The following is a 19,053-nucleotide window of genomic DNA, read 5'->3' as shown; positions in this document are numbered from 1 at the left end:
TTCTTCACTGAGATTGCACTTCAACTAATTTCTGCCAGGGAGCATGGTTCCTACCTCATCTCAAAAGTGTCCCAGCCCATTTACACATGTAGAAGAGCCTCAAATTAAAAAAAAAAAAAAAAAAGGCAAAATGTACTTATATACAGTTTGGTCAACTGTTCATTAATGGATATTCTGCTCATTTGTCACTCCACATTTATCTTTCTTCATTTCATTTAAGCATAGAGTTGGAAAGGGCCATAGAGGTGATGTGGTTAATTTCTCATCCATAGGGGAATTGTCTTGATAATAATCCTGAAAGTCTTGGCCTCAACATTTCCTCTGTCCCCAGGGCAACATATCCCATTGTTTGACACCTCTAATTCACAAAAAGATCTTCCTTATATTGAGTGAAACAAAGAATGCCTCTTTGTAGCACCCATAAGTAATCTTTACTTTTGGAAACAAATTCATCCTTTTTCCCTATAGGAGCATTCAGGTGGTTGGAGGTAGCCCTTACATTTCCCCATCTTCACCTACAATCTCCCTTTGACCCCCTATTTTGTTACATTGCCCTCAGTTCCCCTCATTGCACTAGGAATAGTCTTGCTAAGACAAGGTAGCAGAAATATGGAGCACTATTAGATGCTCATCAGAGAGAGAATGTTATGAATGGGAACTACTTTAGACCAAGTGGCATTTTGGGTGAACAAATACAGTTAATCTGATATACATCATTTAGTATCATTTAGTGACTTCCCCAATCAGTATAATTTTTAATAACAATTACCAATGACACATTTAATACAATGCTAGTTATAAACTTGCAAAAAGGGCAGCCCAGGTGGCTCAGCGGTTTAGTGCCACCTTCAGCCCAGGGTGTGATCCTGGAGTTCCGGGATCGAGTCCCACGTCTGGCTCCCTGTATGGAGCCTGCTTCTCCCTGTGTTTGTGTCTCTGCCTCTCTCTGTCTCTCTCTCTCTGTCTCTCATGAGTAAATAAATAAAATCTTAAAAAAAATAAACTTGCAAAAATGTGAAGATCATCTTGTAAGTCTTCTTATTCTTTCATTTGAATAGCATTATCTTTCTGTAATAAGTTTAACTGAGCTATCTAGAAAATGTTTTTTACTTAGTATTTTATAGCAATAAGAGAAGGTAAATACAGCAAGTCTCACAAGTGCTTATAATTTGCACTAATACAACTAACTCACAAATTAGAGGAAAATATGCTCACTCAGCTAACTACTAACTAATATTTATTTCAATAGATCAAGTGTTAAAAGCTTAAAATGTAATAATGATGTTATCTCTCAGCAAATACAGGAGAAACAGAGGTGGGCTTTGTTCCAACATTTGGGCCTTGTTATCTGAACCTTTACGGAAGCCCTAGAGAGTACACAGGATTCCCAGACCCCTATGATGAGCTAAATACTGGAAAGGTTAGTTTCTCAATTACGGTTTGTTATTAATAAACACTGATTAATGTGATTCCTTCTTATAATGCTTATAATTAAGTCTCATATCTAAGGAACTAGTGCACACGCGCACACACACACACACACACACACACACAAATAGACCCAACATGTGATGGATCAAGTGTTGAAGGACAGAAGTCCCATTCTCCTCAAGTCTTTGAATGCAAGGTTAGGAAAGGATCCTGGAGGCCATCTAATTCAGCAATTAGTAATGTATAGCATAAAAAAAAATGTATAGCATGGCCATTCCCCTGGTCCTGCACTTAGGGCAAATGTCAGCGATTAGTGCTGGCTCTTTCCTAACAAGCAATGTGCTGCCTCAGAATTCTGCTCAATACTGTGTTCTAGGAATGTACCAAATGATTGGAGGTAACATGCCTGAAGAAACTGTTCACTATCACCGATCCAATCCACATCTTCATTTTATACAGATGAGGGTATGGAGGCCCAGAGATGGGAAATCCTTTTTCCAACACGTTAGAAATAATGTCTTTGAGTCAGCTCTCAAGGACCCCAAGAAAGGGACTGTGGTAGAGATAAAACGCTGAGGGATGAGGGGTAAAGGACTGACTGTGGAGGTGGAAGTCTTCCCTTCCTCTCTAGAAAATTCTATTGCCAGCGCTACTAGGTATGGAGGGAGGAGTATCCGCTCTTCATCTTCATGCTCAGCCACACCCAGACTATCTTCCTCTTTTATTTCCTGGCTCCTCTGAGACTTCCCCTGGTGGCCAGTATGGCAGACTTCTCTTCCTGAAAAGAGGAGAGAAGGAGCCAAGTTGTCGCAGATAAACTCAGACAACTACTTTAATAGGGTGAGGGAGACTTGGAGTACCTTCCTCTTCATCCCCCACCTCCAGGAACCCCTTCAGGATCCAGACCTCAGTCATGGCCAGGACCCCTTCCAGTCCCGGCTCCCCTGGCTCTCTGGGGATCCTTCCTGAAATCACCGACTTTTCTTTCAGATACCAGAGAGCTGAATCCAACTGAGAGAGTTACTGACTGACTGATTTTGGAGGTTAGGGCCGTGGGGAGGAAGCACAAAAATGTAGCTGAATGAGCCTGCCTAGAGAGACAGAGTTCTTTTTGCTGCTGTTCACTCCTAGAGGAATAATCCTGTGTTGTTGCCTTTCAGGGGGAAGGAGTTGCCTACAGAGGCAGAATCTTGGTTGAATTAAGCACTTTTCTTGAAAAGACACCACCAGACAAAAAGCTTGAGCCTATTTCAAATGATGACCTGCTGGTTGTGGAGGTAATCGTTGAAGTGTGGATGATGCTTGGTATGGAAATGGGTATTAACGTTAGAGGATTGGTGGTGGGATGGCTAGTACTGGCCTGCCTGAACAAGTGGGGACATCCAGAAACTGAAGAGTCAGCTTTGACAGAATGGGAGAGAGACTTGAATGCTCAAGGACCTCTTGATCTATTTAATACCCTCTTGATCTATCTAAAACAGTCCGATGGGGGTAACGAGACTTGCTTCATCTTTGTGATGTGAATACCCTAGTGAAAACTGGAGAGACTGACTAATGATACCTCCAAACTGAATGGCCCATTTGCTAATTGGAATTGTGTGGTCATGGGGAGGTTGCCACACGAGCCATTCCAAATGGCATAGGTCCCACCACTAATCATTTCCACTTTCAGAAGTAGGCATATCTCAGGCTTCCCAGCATGTGAAGGCATGTTTATATTAATGCCCACATTATAATAGCTCTGAGCCCCATTCTTCCTTGAAAACAGGAAGTCTTCCAAATTCACCTCCCCAACCTTTTCTTTCTTCTTCTTTTTTTTAAATCCACTCTTTCCCCTCTTGGGAGACAATTTATGCATAACACCCATCATCCTGTGGTAGAGAGCTACAGATGTAGTTTTTTCCTAGTAAATTCAGATATCAGTGTTACTAACTCCAGGCAATAAATACCAAAATATTATTATCATGAAACCGTTAAATGCTCCATTTTTCTTGTCAATTATTTGGCATATACAGTACAGATTTGTTAACATATGTGATGAATAGCCCAGTATTAAACTAGCCCTGTCTCTATTGTTCACTGAATCATTTCCAACACATCCTGTGCCATTACTAGGGGGTTTTAAAAATAAATTATGCTAGTTTATTTATATTTTTATAAATGAACATACAGCCCTGTGTAAGTTTAAAGTACACAGTGTAATGATTTGGTGTATTTATATACTACAGTATGATCACCACTATAGTGTTAGCTAACACTTCCATCACATCACATAATTTTTTGTGGTGAGAACATTTCAGATCCAGTCTCTCAGCAATTTTGAAGTCTGTAACACAGTGTGGTTAACTATAGCCACTATGCCCTGCATTAGATCCCCAGAAGTTATCTAACTTCTAACCGCAAGTTTGTACACTTTGACCAACATCTTCCCAATTCCCCCAACCCCTGGTAACCACCTTTCTACTCTCTGTTTTTATGAGTTTGCCTTTTTTAGATTCCACATATGCACAACACCATATGGGATTTGTTTTTCTCTGACTTACCTTACTTAGCACAATGCCCTCAAGATCCTTCCATGTTGTCACAAGTGACAGGATTTCCTTCTTTCTTATGGCTGAATAATATTCCATTTTGTATATGTATATCACATCTTCCCCCATCTATTTCTAAGAATCTTAGGTTGAAGCTTACATGTTCCAGAAATCTGAATTTTTTGCCAGAGCAGCCAGCTCACTGATGCCCCTCTGCCCACTCTGCCCCTTGCTGGATTTTCCACACCTCCACCCAACAGGCTTCTTCAGGCTGCTTCCCTTCTCTTACCCTCCATTCCAAGCATGGGAAAGACCTTTCTCTCTTTTTTAAAATTTAAGTTCAGTTAATTAACATATAGTGTATTATTAGTTTCAGAGGTAAAGGTCAGTGATTCATCAGTCTTATATAACACCCAATGCTCATTATATCACATGCCCTCCTTAATGTCCATCACCCATTTACCCCATCCCCCTACCCCCTTCCCTCCAGCAACCCTCAGTTTGTTTCCTATGATTAAGAATCTCTTATGGTTTGTCTCCCTCTCTGATTTCATCTTGTTTTATTTTTCCCTCTCTTCCCCTGGGATCCTCTGCTTTGTTTCTTAAATTCCACATATGAGTGAGATCATATGATAATTGTCTTTCTCTGATTGACTTATTTCACTCAGCATAATACCCTCTAGTTACGCCCACGTTGTTGTAAATGGCAAGACTTCATTTTTGATGGCTGAGTAATATTCCACTGTATATATACCACATCTTCCTTATCCATTCATCTGGGATAGACCCTTCTCTTATTTCTCCATATTACATCAGAAACCAAATAGCAACTTTAGAAAAGCTTTAAGTCCAGTTTGGGACAAGAGTAGGGTTACACAGTGAAATGAGTAACTTAAAGTGGTTGCTAAAGATGGCTAATTTCAAAGCCCCTGGGCTCACACCAGCTTTCTGGATCGCTCACAGTTGGTTTCCCTGTCTGTCTCCAGCCTACTTCTTTGTTGCAGGACTCAGCTCCCCATCTGTCCTTACCCCCAGCACTACCCTGTACACATGGCCACCTCAGAGTCCATGTCTAACAGCCATGAGTTCCCAACCAAACCAGGCTTTCTCCTTCCTTCTAGGAGTCTCATGTCTGCCTGTTATGAGATTTATGCCTTTCAGTATGATTGACCAGGAGAATATCCACTCCCTTTAGAGGAAACTCCCTTTCTCCCCCAGAGCACTGTGGCCTTGTTCATTGACTCCCAAGAAGACAATATTAGGAAGTTAGAGTCCAAAGCAGTATATTCTGGATTTCTCAGTCCTGGCATGTTTGGAACATGAGTAATCCAATTATTCATGAGACACACAGATTTCATGCCAGTGCCTTTGTCTTCCCCGAAAGAGAATATTGTGCTGCACATTCTTTCATAGATTACCTCTTTCTCCAACCCTCAGTCTAGGGAAGGAACTTAAACAACTATAAGCATCAGTCTAACCTCAGGGAATTAGATTAGGTTAGGTTAGGTTGGGAATTAGATTAGATTGGATTAGATTAGATTAGATTAGAACATAGTCCTGGCTAAAACACGTACTTCCCAGTTCATGTTACCAAATAGAACAGTTGAATTCAGGTTATTTAAATTGTGAAAGAACCCTGGTCGGTATTTGTTTTATATTATAGTTAATGGTCTATCCAGGCAATCTTCCTAAAAAAAAGCAATGATTTGCCTTGAATGTGAATTCATATCTCTACTTCTAGAATCAGGAACTGCTTAGAATTTTTAAGTCACAGTTTTCCCAATTTTTTACATTAATGTATCCAATAAAAAATTTTAGGGCAGTTTTTTGTTATTGATTTTTGTTTGGTCTTGTTGTTTTGTTTTGTTTTGTTTTGTTTTTTTTCCTGAATCAGCCTCTTAAGCAAGTGGTTATAAAGGCCAGATTATTACAGTAACTCTTGGGAGATAAGTCTTTAAGAAATTATCAAGTCTCTCTTCATCACTCCACTCTTAACCCCCTACCTATCCCCACTGGTATACAGACACACAAATAATACCATTTGACTTATAATACCAATGGTGCCATAATGCCATTCTTAGATTTAACATTAATGATTTTATCAAGCAGAATACTGAGAAGGGGTAACAAGTAACAGCTTTTAAAAGTAGCTGTGGGACCACTAGGCATAGGACATGAAGGGTCAGTGACAAGGAGACTGTGCCAAAGTAAACTGCCCAACTTGCCACCTTGGTGGCAACTGGGACAGGTGGTAGAAGAATCTGAATGTGATTTTTCAAACAATAATTATTGAGCACTTATGTAGGCCAGACTAATGGGAGAACTCTAATTCTCTAATTCTCTAGTTGTCTAGAACTCTAATTCAAGGAGGCTCTAATTGAGCAGAAGACAGAATGCATGCTCATGAAATGCTCCCAAAGGATATTAGGTCACATGTAGAAATATTGGGAAGGAGTAGGAAGGAGGTGGTCTAGAAACAGATCCCAGATGGTGAAGACAAAACAAGGGTCCTTCAGTGGCCAGGCAGAGGTTCCAGAAGCCAGCAGGTATCTGAATAGGGCTGAGATTACAACACTTGATCTTCTTCTACCTGCCCAATCCCTTAGGGAAGTGCAGGTTGAGCCCTGTGGCTTCTCCCGAAGGGTCTCTCAACTGCAGCAACAGGCCAGGTTTGGTTCTAAGCAGCTCAGGGCTCTTTGGCAACTGAGCAGGAAAAACTCTTTCTCCCTCCTCTGTGTTCCTCCTTTACTCTCCCAGGACTACTGCACTCTCACCACTTCTGACAACTGATGAGGGGGAGGGCGGGGATTTTTCCACACCAAGCAATTCTGCGACACCAGTTAGGTGTCCTATAACTTAACTCAATTATGACACTATCTACCTAAAGACACATTAAGATCTCAGTCCCACAAAACTGTGCCTCCCTCACTTGAGATGCTAATCGAAAGTCCAGGTTCTGATCGATCAGCTATAAATTGGAAGTTCCTATGACTTCCTCCTCAGGTTCTAATTAACTTGCTAGAGCAGCTCACAAAACTCAGGAAAACAGTTTACTTAATGTTTATCAGTTTATTATAGATGATATGATAAAGGTTACAGATGGACATCCAGATGGAAGAGACAAGGTATGTGGAAGGGATTCAGAGTTTCCAGGCATAACATTCTCCCAACACCTGTATGTGTTCACAAACCCAGAAGCTCTCTGAATCCTGTATTTTTGGGATTTTTATGGAGGCTTCATCACATAAATATGATTGATCATTAACTCAATTTCTAGCCCCTCTCTTGAGAACAGAAGGTAGGACAGAAAGGTCCAAGGAACTGCCCCATCTTGAGCAGCTTGCTCACAGTGTGTGCTGATCTGTTGGGAGGTATGATGGCCAGAACCCAAATGATTATCTTAGAGCTCAACTCTGCAGTGTGAGGGTCCTGTTAGGGCTTCTGCAGGTGCCTGAAGCTCTGCTCAGGAAAATCCAGGGGGATTTCATAGAATCATGGCCATATGCAAGGCAGAAGCAGCCCAGCCAGAAATGGCATTCCCCACCCCTTCCAGAGCCTTCTCAGGCATTTCTCCTCTACAGCCCCTGAATCAGCAGATGGCTCCAGATTAAATGTTGATTGTTGTTTCTGGGCCCTGACTTTGGTCCCAAATTATATTTCATATTTTGCTCTTTCTCTTCTCTTTTTTCATCCCAGATGGTTTACAAAGAAGAAGCTATGCTGTATATATAAGTTCTGACTAATACAAATAACTCCCTACTTTCTAATTTTCACACAATTTGAACCAAACCCAGAATTCCCATAGTATTCCTGAACCATGACTAATTCAGGAGGATTAAGTTTATTACTTAGTGAGTAGTTAAGGGGACTCCTGACAAGTAACAAAAGTCTCCAACATTCTTTCTACCAAAGTGACAGTGAACTAATGTAAGGACGTTTTTTTAATGCACAGTTGTAGACAGAGTCTGTGGCATGTGGGGCCCAGCTATAAGTATATTTTAAAGCCCCTCTAGGTGACTCAATATGCAGCTAAGGTTTCAAACCAATGTTTTGGAAAGACTTTCAAAAATGATGGAGACTCAGAGGGATTTCTGATGAAATCCTATTGGAGGTTTCCATGACACCATGTCAAAAATTCCTTTTACCGAAATGGAAATTTTGTAATAGTGGAATGTCCTGCAGTTCTTCAAGACAACAAACTAAAGTTACTGTCAGATGTTCTTAAAACATTCCTCAAGAAGTTAAAAATAGAATTACCATGTGATCCAGAAATCCACTGCTGTGTATATGCCCAAAATTGAAAGCAGGGACTCAAATGAATATTTGTATACTCATGTTCATAGCAATGTTACTGACAATAACCCAAAGGTAGAAGCAGTCCATTGATAGCAGCCATCAATAGATGAATGGATAAACATGAAATATATACACACTGCTAAATTTATTAAACAAGGACGCCATCAGACAGAAGTGGCTCTAATGCCTTGGCAGCCTATATAAGCAAACGAGAATGTAAACCTATTAATGCCTGAAGGTTAGGAAATCAGGGGCACCTGGGTGGCTCAGTCAGTTAAGCGTCTGCCTTCTGCTCAGGTCATGATCTCAGGGTCCTGGGATCAAGGCTCTCATCTGGCTTCTTGCTCAGTGGGGAGTCTGTTTCTCCCTCTGCCTCTCTCCCTGCTCATGCTCGCTTGCTCTCTCTCTCTCTCCTATCTCCAATAAATTAATAAAATTTATTTTAAAAAATCAAAACTAAAGGGCAGTGAATAGCAAATAACCATCTAGGCTTTCTCAAATAATGCAACCACTTAAGCTATAGCCAATCAAATAATTTCCTTGTCTTCCTCCACATTTGCTCTGTAGAAGTCTTTCCCCTAGCTCTTGTAAGTAGAGCACTCAGAGCCACTTCTGCTTTGTCACTGCCCAATCCAATATGTTTGCTCAAATAAAATCTTGAAAATTTTAATATACCTGTTTATCTTTCAACAATACAGTGCAGAATTATTCAGTCTTAAAAGAGGGAGGAAATTAACATGTGTTGCAACATGGCTAAACCTTGAGGACATTACACTAAGTGAAATAAGCCAGTCACAAAAGGACAGATACTGTTTTGTATCTGTCAGTTACATGTTTTGTGTACATGAGATACCCAGAGCAGTCAAATTCATGGAAACAGAAAGTAGGTAGGAATGGGGAGTTGAGGTTTAATGGGTACAGAGTTTCAATTCTGTAAGATTGGAAGACTTCTGTGGATGGATGGTGGTAATGGTAACATGGTAGCATGAATGCCCCTAATGCCACCGAACTGTACACTTAAACATGGTTTAGATGGTAAATTTTATGTTATGTGTGTTTTACCACAATTTAAGAAAAAAAATGTTTTTGAAACTATTGTCTAAGTACTTCCGTAAACACACTCTTATACAAGGTCGAAGATCTATCTGTGATTGTGATTCATTTAATAGAATAAAGGCCATGGTATGATGAAAAGCAAAAGAAAGGAAAATCAGCTAATAAATATCCTACAGGGATCAAATAATTTTTGTTAGCTTCCTAGAGATGAAAATGTCATTACTTTGCTACTTAGATTATGGTCCTCAAATTGGTAGCAAGGTAGGAATGCAAAAAGGCAAATCCAACAACAAAAAAAGTCATCCTGTGCCAAAGTTTGATAGCAATGTGGCCTCCAAATCTCAAATTGAAGGACTATAGATCTAGAAGTTCTTTCTCTATGGGCTTTCAGGACAAACTTGCTATGGTGAGAATTTGTCAAACAATTTGAGTATTATCACTCATGGATCTCCACAAGTTCTCTAGTGAAACATGTAGCCAATGTAGCTACAGTATAATAACCACTATAGTCTCACCCCCAAGTTTTGCAAGTGTCTACAGAGCCTGGGTGCCAACAGGGATCTGGAAAGACTTTAGATGCAGACAATATTAAGTGGAAGAATGCCTAGAACATAATGAAACACAGCAGTTTAAACCAATGTATGGCTCCATATGGCTAAAGAAGGCAAAGTACCCAAAGATCAGTGGAGATATGATCCACAAAGAAGGAGACATGCCATCTGAGCAAGGATTTGGGGCAGGTGGATTCAAGAGATTTTATGTGCCCAGATGAAGGAAGGCCAGAAGGGCCCATGGTCATTTCTGCTAGGCTGAAAGATCCTCAGTGTGGTCATTGTTGACCCTATGATCAGCTCCCAACCTCACACACCCACCCACCCACACACACACATACGCACATACCTACATACACACATACACAGTAAACCAGTAGTTTTTTTTAAGGTAGACCCATATATGCTAACATGGAAAAAAAGACATTTTTAGGTGAACCCTTTATCCCATTCTATGGATGTAACGTAATTTTGTTTAACCAGTGACCTATTGATAGACATTTGTATTGTTTTCATCTATTCTCTATTTCAGTAAACACTGTAGTGAACATCCTGGTACTTCTATCTTTGCCCACTTGAATGAGTACAAGAGAAACTGCTAACTTTATGAACATTTTCTACTGGTATATAATGCAACACTAATTGTTAGGTTTAGAATTACACCTGCTAGAAACTCACATATAAATAAAAGCAAAAGAAGTCTCACTGAGCCTCGTGTCTGCTCAAACTTTCTAGAAATACCAACGAAGGCGGAAGTATAGCCTGTCTGCCGTGTTCCATTCGGCCACCATGTTGCAAGATGTTGGCGAGGCCATTCAGTTTGAAGTCAGCATTGGGAACTATGGCAACAAGTTTGACACGACTTGTAAGCCTTTGGCATCAACCACTCAATACAGCCGTGCCGTATTTGATGGTAAGAGTCACTCTAACCATCTCTCCTTATGCATTTACAGTGGGTGCACCCAGCATATTCTTCCACTAGCAGCCATTATGTTCAGCATATGCTTTGTGAGAAGAAAAGGTGGAATGGGGAAGAGAGGTGGCTGGAGTCCAAGCATCTTCAAGACTGGTCAAACCCAAGAAGTCGCAGGTCCATTGCCAGGGTCTGAACCCTATACCCCTTCCCATGTCCAACTTTCACACTGGCTCTGTCTTATAAAATCAAAAGACGGCAACTTGCTGAACTCTGAGATCCCCAAATCAGCTCCTGCTCTGCCCAACTCCACTTGACCAAGCCCCTAACTGCTCTTAGACTGAGTAGTGAAAGTGCACAAGACTTTGGCTCAGGAAAGCTGGAAAATCCAGCTTCTGGTCTTCATTCTGTGACTCGCCAACACTATGACCTTAGCGATATCACTTAATTGTAACCTTCAGTTTTAGCCTCTTCTCCCAAATTGCTGTGTGGATTGAATAGCTGTATTTGAACAAAGGTGGATGATAAACAGTCCCTGCTTTTAAGGAGTTTGCATTCTAGTGTATAAAATAAGTCATAGTAGAAAGCAGAGTATGAGAATGCTCTTGTTGATGGTATCAACAAATAGTTTAAGACTATACAGAGAGGAGAAAGAAATTCTGATGGAATGTTCCAACAGTATTGCCATAGTTTTTACCTAAATTCTGTACAAGCAATGTTAAAATATAAGATGTGCTAGAAAATGTTGGCTGATAATTCTTAACCATTATAAGGCTCTCAGTAATACAAAACCCCACATATCCAAAATCCTTTTATTTTCTTGCCCCAATTCTGGCAAAAATGTTTATTTAGAGCAGCACTTTGCAGGTACAGACCCATACAATCTAGCCTCCTCTTCTCCCTGTATATTCTGCGGCCGTGTTATATGATCATTAGTGATGTTCAGACACATGATCCCGAACCACTACAAGGTCCTAAAACTGGTGTGTTCAGTTTAGGAGGGTATTTTAGAGAGATTTTCAAAACAACTATTCCTCAGTTACTTCAAATAAAAAATTTTTTTAAAGATTTTATTTATTTATTCATGAGAGACACACACACAAAGAGAGGCAGAGAGGCAGAGACACAGGCAGAGGAAGAAGCAGGCTCCACACAGGGAGCCTGACTTCGGACTCGATCCTGGGTCTCCAGGATCATGCCCTGGGCTGAAGGCAGTGCTAAACCGCTGAGCCACCAGGGCTGCCCTCAAATAAAATTTAAACACCAAATTACCCCAAACCATTCCCCGAGTATACAGATTGATCAGTAGCCCAGTTTGCACATCTCTTCATAAACATGTTTAGGTGTCCAGTGTTCACTGACTCTCAATGTCCTATACCAGGGAACTACTATTATTACTTGCCTTGGGCCCACACAAAGCCGGTTGTTACCCTGACTTCATACTGGGAGGACATCAGTCATCGCCTGGATGCAGTGAACACTCTCCTAACCATGGCAGAACGGCTGGTAAGTCCATCTTTTCTAGGTGTCCTTCCCACCAGACAGTAAATTATGTGCTAGTTGTATGCTAGACCCTCTAACCTAAGACCTCGGAATATAACGATAAGCAAGATACAAGCTATTTCTTTAGTAACAGTTGAGGTAGGTGTTCCACAGTTGGTATAGAGGTTCAGTGCTATGGGGGACCCAGACTCCTCCCCACTTGTTGCTCTCCCATCACTGAGGAGTTGTCATTGTCTGCATGGTTGAGGTGGCTCATCATTATACCTACCTTCCAGCCCGATGGAAAGAGAATGGGGAAGTAGATGACACACTTGCTTTCTACTCATTTTCCATTAGGCAGAATCCAGTCACACACCCACATCTTACTATAAAGGAATTAGGAAATGCAGTCTTAAGCTTGAGTTGACATATGGCCAGAGAAAAGCCCTGTCACTGAGGAAGTTGGGGTGGACATTGAGGCAGGGATATCCAAGACAACCACCAGTTTCTGCCACAAAAAGGTGTGATGTGGAGAATGGTTTGTTACAATAGAAACATGCAGCCCTTAGAGCTTTACTGCTAGAGGAGTAAAATCTCCACTGTGGGAACAGATGGGCTCAGAGGAACCAGAGCCTGACATTTTATACTCTTTTTGTAAACTAGAGGACTTTGTTTGGAAGTTGGGTGTCCTCTCTGGTAGAAACTGCATAGATGTGGTATCTGCAATTCTCCATCTAGTTGACATTGATGAGGAGAAGAAGGGGCACATGGTTGGGATATTTCTAAGTCAAAGATACTAAATTACTTCTATCGGGTACTGATAAAATCCATCTGTTCTTAGAGTGTTGATTTCCAAATTCCATTAGTATTAACTTTTTCTAACATCTAACCTCTGTTAGGGCAGGACCAACATGTGTGGGGGTCCTGGAATATACCTGATCTAAGAGTTCACAGCAAAATCTAAAAATACCATTTTATGTTATAAAGACAATATTGAAGGAGTATTGTAGGTTTAAGCTAACTTAAGCATAATTGTTCACGTAATAAAGTTGTAACTGATACGCACTCTAGTTTTGGTATTAACTTCCAGGCTTCTGTCTTGAGGGAATTAGTGAAAAATTGATCACCCCTCTATCCTGATTATGTTTTGGGTGCTCTTCAGCCTTATTCATCAGCCTTGATCGGGCTGTCTATATTCCATGTTCATCTGGACAGGCTGGTGATTCCCCATGATGGGGACTTTTGCTAATCATGGAGGGCACTTTCTCTGTCTCTCAGTCAGCATATGCTCAAAGTGACACAACAGGATATGCTAGGCTCTTCTTGCACTTACCTGTCCGAGCCCAAATTGCCATTTTCCCAAGGAATTCTATTTCCTTTTAGTGTAATAGGATGTGAAAACCAAGGTCTGGGTTTTAGAATGCTGATGACTATTTGGTTGCCTTTGCTTCCAGGCCTTCTCACCTTCTCAGTGGGTAGATGTAAACACACACACACACACACACTCACATGTCAATTTATTTCTAGATCGATCAATATACGGAAAGCAATGAATTTATAGGGATTACTCCAATAATACTCTAATATCCTAGGTTTATTTTAGTCTTCCCTATTTCTATATTTGTAACTCCTTTCTCCAACAGTGAGAAACCTCATTTGTTCATGTATTTGATCCTAAAATCCATAGATAAACCCCTGTGAAAAACAAACAGATTTGGAGTTTGATATGTTCGTGGTTCTTTCTTTTCTTCAAACTGAGAGTATATCATCAAAACATTGTGTTCAAAAGCTATTTGGGTTAGTTTAGTGCAATTATGTTATTCATCTATAATATAGGTCATTTGTTTCTGTTTTATATTCCATGTTGGGGTTCCTTCCCCCATCTTTGTTGGCTTTATTTATTTCTTGAACACATGGTTTCAAAATATTTACATGGTTTCAAAAGTCAAAGGTATATGAAAGATTGTCCTACTACTTGTACATGTCAGCATTGACTGCATTTTGAAGACATGTAAATAGTGCTAAGCTACCGTGAGCATTTATTTTTAAATGTAAAAAAATAAACTCTTTGGTTTTTCTGTTAAGCCTTTTATGCATTATTTTTTCTTGAGGATAAGCATTAAACCTTTACTGGGTTTAATGGCATGATGCATAACTACCAATTATTTCCTCTTTCCAAACTCTCCAGCAATTGAACTTAGAGGCTCTGAAATCAGGGATGCAAGGTAAAGTTCCTGCAAACCAGTTGGCTGAAATATGGTTGAAGCTGATCGATGAAGTTATAGAAGATACAAGGTACAGTGATCTTGTTCCTATCTCAGAATTCCCAGTCATGCTTTCCTCCCCAAAACTGAAACACTAAAAGAGCCTCTAGAATTGTCTACAGTGTTTGCCTGAAAAATGAATTTGAATTAGTCAAGATTCTCCAAAGGTCCTAGTCACTGGGAGGAGTCTCTGAATCACCACCAGGAAAAGTTCCACTTTCTGATTAAATGCCAATTCTAAAGCAGCTAGGGAGGCTGAGGTCCCTCCTGGAAACACATCCCAGGGCAGCCTCAGGCAAAAAGTGGGGAGAAGGAAGGAGGGAACAGGCCCAGGCCTGACTCCTGTCAATCCTTGTGCCCACTGCCTAGAGAAAGGTGACTCCTGGCTTCCACAGAGAATAATAGGTCCTAGGGGTGGAGCACTGATTTTGCCATTCAGAATAACATTCCTAATTCATGAACACATTTTTAGAAAAAGCCTTTTTTTTGGGGGGCAGCCTGGTGGCTCAGCGGTTTAGCACCACCTTCAGCCCAGGGCCTGATTCTGGAGACCCAGAGTCCCACAGTTGGGCTCCCTGCATGGGGCCTGCTTCTCCCTCTGCCTGTGTCTCTGCCTCTCTCTCTGTCTCTGTGTCTCTCATGAATAAATAAATAAAATCTTAAAAAAAGAAAAGAAAAGGAAGAAAAGAAACAGCCTTTTTACTTGCCCCCCCCCCTTTTTTTATTGAACGCCTAATAAACTGTGGCTAAGTCTCCCTTCACAAAGCCAATATATTTGACTTGAGCCATAGAGAGCCTTTTATAATGTGAATTGGGGAAACAGCTCAGATCTCTGGGCATTTGGAAATCAAAGAGGGAAGTGATTCATCCCCAACTCATTTTAAATATTGACTAATAGAGCAGTGGACAAGGAAGTTCTAAAAGAAGAGCATAATTGAAAACATATGACAAAAAAAAAAAAAGAAAAAAGAAAGAAAACTTCTGACAAGCCGCAAGAACTGGGGATGGGTTCCCCCCCTCTTCGGGGCAAATGCCCTCAGTCTCCCTGTCTTCTTGTGCCTTCTAGTGGTTTAGCGAGGTCATTGAAATGCAGCTGAGATCAGAGCAATGCTGGGCTCTAGTTTCAATTCAGACCCAGATTTACTGGGTTTTAAGAGGTCATCTCTCCCAGACTCCTCATTCTATGGATGAGAAAACAGAGGCCCACGGAAATGATGCATCTGATGCCCAGAGTTGGGTTTATCCATACTTTTCCTACTACATGCTTCACATAGTCAACATCTATTTATCAAAGGTCTCATGTGTGTCTTTGAGCTAGCAGCTTCCATATGCATTTTTTGCCTCAAAGAATCATTCCAAGGGCTTAACCTTTGCCCCTGCTTTGCCACAATTACTAATATAACCAAACAGAAATATTTGGCAAGAACTTCGTGTAGAAAATTCTGTGAATTTTGGGGTTTGCTGAGCGAAACACAGATATATCTATTTACACAGTTTTTGAAGAACCAAACTGATGTGAACTGTTTGTGAAGAATCAAATGGAATCTTTTTTAACTTGATGTAACAGGAAATTTGTGTTTAAAAGAAGTCATACTAGGATTTCCTTCATTTAGAAGCGAGGGGACATTCACACCAATGGAGTTTCTAGGTAGAAACAATGTGAGTGGGACTTCCTGGAATCAGTGACACCCTCACCCTGTGGCCCTATCAGCTGCCATGGTGAGAGGAAGACCCTGCAGAAGAAGGCAAATTAATTCTGGTGCCAACTTGGCTGTTCTAGACTTCTCATTTTAACGGGAGCTTTGCCTACACCAGTGGTTCTAAACCTTTTGGGAGCTAATGAGCCCCTTTGAATGCCTTTGAATGCTCATTATATATAATGAGACTATGGCAATGAGGAAGACAAAATTTGATGATGATGGCAACGTCATTCAGACTTTACTCTGCAGTAGGCATTGTTCTAAATGCTCTCCATATATTAATTCATTTATTTCTCACAACACCCCAAAAGATAGATGCTATTTTCCCCACATTTGAAGATAGGAAAATAAGAGATTAAGTAACTGCTCAAGATCACAGAACTAATAAATAGTGGAATCAGGATTTGTACCTAGATGGTTGGCTCCAAAGCATGGGGTCTTTATTCATAATGTCAACTGCCTGGCAACACAAACATAGACTTTTTAAGTAAGTTCCTGGGGTTTGCAGGCCTCCTGAGCCCCCCCACCCCCCTCCATGGACTGCCTAGGGGTGCATGGTCCTTAAAAACCTTCTGCTAAGTGCTCTGTAATCTGCCTTCCCTTCCTTCATTTTGCGGGTCTGTACGCTGGTTGCACAAAGCAAAAGAAGGGAAGGCCTGCTCCTCCCAAATGCTGCAGCCATTTCCATCTTCTCTCCTGTGACTCCATGTAGTCAAACCCAAGAAATTGCTTTGGAATTTTAATTCCCCCCCCCTCCCCCCCGTCACATTCCTCGTGAGAGTTAGCAGTCTGTCTGGCAAGTCTGCTCTGCCAATTGCCACATACACTCAACTTCAGCTTAAACCTGGTCATGCTTATGGAGTCAGGAAACCGGTGTGGCTTGCAAGATGGAAATCAAACATAAATGAATCTGACAGTTCTGAAGCCCAGAAAGTGATTCTGCAGATTATCTGTTTCTTTTCTTTCCTTTCTTTTTTTAGGTACACATTGCCTGTCACGGAAGGAAAAGCTAATGTCACAATTCTTGACACTCAGATCCGAAAGTTGCGGTCCCGATCTCTCTCCCAGATTCATGAGGCAGCTGTGAGGATGAGGTCTGAGGCCACAGAGGTGAAATCCACACTGGCAGAAATTGAGGACTGGCTTGAAAAATTACTGCAACTGACTGAAGAGGTAGGACTTTAAACTACTCAAAGTCACTCGATATGGCAGAGAATGGATTCTGTGGAATGGCACCACAGAGAGAGAAGGTGGTTGGAGAATCTAGTTTATTATCTGGATAGTGAGCAGACCTGACAGATGGTGAAGCCAGGGAGTTACTGGGCTGGGATGCTAATGGGTAATGGGCTGAGCATCACTGAAGTGAGGACTGGAGAAGAATTTTGAGTTGGTGGTCCTGGAAAGTCTTCAAAGTAGACAAATCATTATCATGATACAATCAAATACCTCAGGTAGAGGGATAAAGTAGCACAGACTATTGAAGTGCAACTTTTGCTTGGGATTGGGAAGACCTGGGTATGAATCCTGGATCTACCATATGTAAACTTGGGTAGCCTCTGTAAGCCTCAATTTCCCCATAAGTAAAATGGAGATAATTGTGGTACTCCTTTCACAGCATTGTATAGTGAAGATTGAAGATGATGAATATAAAGGGCTTAGCACGGTGCAGGGCACACAGTGGTGCTGGATGAATGTTGGCTGCCGTTAACCTCCAGGGACAGGAAAACCAAGAGAGTAGGAGACCTGTCCATCCTCTTGAGCTTCAGAAATTTGGAAGAAGGGGGATCATAATATATCTGTGGATAGAAATACATTTGCAAAAACATGGGATTATAAGTAATTTTTATTTTCTGCTTTCTATGCTTTGGTACTATGGTGAACTAATATCACCTTTATAATCAGAAGAAAAGAGGTTTTAGAAAACGAAAATAATATCTCAGATTTGGCAAACATTGGATTATGAGCTGGAGATGCTTTGTCTGTGTCCTATGACAGGTATGAAACCTGTAATGCTTGACTGCTGTTGAGGGCTTTCTTCAAAGGATGGGTGAGATAAGAGGGGATATTTCCTAAAATACCTCTCAGAGCTGTGTAGGTCAGGTTTGGGGCAGGTGAAGTTCCCCCTCTGCTTCACCTTATTCCTCCTGGCCAGCTGCGGTCTGCCTCCCGGCCCTGCAGGCTTCAGCATGGTCCCAGAAGATGTGCAACTCAGGAATTCAGACAGATCTCTGAATTGCTAAGGAGAGTCCTGAGGAGCCAGCCTGCAGAGTCTCCAGTCCCTCTGAGTGTAGACTAACTCCAGCTTTTCTTCCTTTTCCATCTTCTCATATGGCCAGCCACAGAACAGTATGCCTGACATTATCATCTGGATGATCCGGGGGGAGAAAAGACTGGCCTATGCACGCATCCCTGCCCATCAGGTTCTATACTCCACCAGTGGTGAGACTGCATCTGGGAAATACTGCGGGAAAACCCAAACCATCTTGCTGAAGGTAAGGATTCATCCCTATGCAACATGAAACACTAAACGCAAAACCCGCATTCCCAAGAAAGGGGCTGCTTTATCTGCCAATCACTGAATAACTAATATGATCGTGATCAATTCCCACCCATTCTAGCACTTTCCCGTAGGCTGGTAATTCCTAGAGAGTCTGGGGTCTGCTGGCATTCAGTCAAGGACACTTCCGTAGAGATCTCTTTGACACCAATACTAATGTGACATTGGGAATGCTGTGCTTTCTGGCATGATTTTTCCTCTTATTTCTAATGTCTTGTGCTAAGCAATGCCTCCTTCCCTTCCCTTCTGATAAGTGTTCAGGAAGTAGAAAA

The 19,053-nt window shown here is 41.3% G+C and overlaps 1 protein-coding gene across 3 annotated transcripts in view; it reads left to right on the top strand.

Annotated features, from left to right (window-relative positions):
* The window catches only part of MYOF (myoferlin), a 142,265-nt gene that overhangs the window by 69,056 nt on the left and 54,156 nt on the right, over positions 1-19,053 (top strand). For all 3 annotated transcript variants that reach the window (XR_005380428.1, XM_038578205.1, XM_038578204.1), the window contains exons 18-24: positions 1,296-1,420; positions 2,592-2,708; positions 10,601-10,778; positions 12,160-12,284; positions 14,449-14,555; positions 17,205-17,397; positions 18,561-18,716. Coding sequence is in view for 2 of the 3 variants with exons in the window: in XM_038578205.1 (XP_038434133.1) it covers positions 1,296-1,420; positions 2,592-2,708; positions 10,601-10,778; positions 12,160-12,284; positions 14,449-14,555; positions 17,205-17,397; positions 18,561-18,716 (1,001 nt within the window). In the remaining variant the exon portion in view is untranslated. The remainder of the gene's footprint in view (positions 1-1,295; positions 1,421-2,591; positions 2,709-10,600; positions 10,779-12,159; positions 12,285-14,448; positions 14,556-17,204; positions 17,398-18,560; positions 18,717-19,053) is intronic.

This window comes from Canis lupus, chromosome 28, assembly GCF_011100685.1.
Source record: "Canis lupus familiaris isolate Mischka breed German Shepherd chromosome 28, alternate assembly UU_Cfam_GSD_1.0, whole genome shotgun sequence".
NCBI classification, from domain to species: domain Eukaryota; kingdom Metazoa; phylum Chordata; class Mammalia; order Carnivora; family Canidae; genus Canis; species Canis lupus.
Note: the sequence above shows the minus strand (reverse complement) of the source record. Positions and strands in the feature narration are given on the sequence as shown.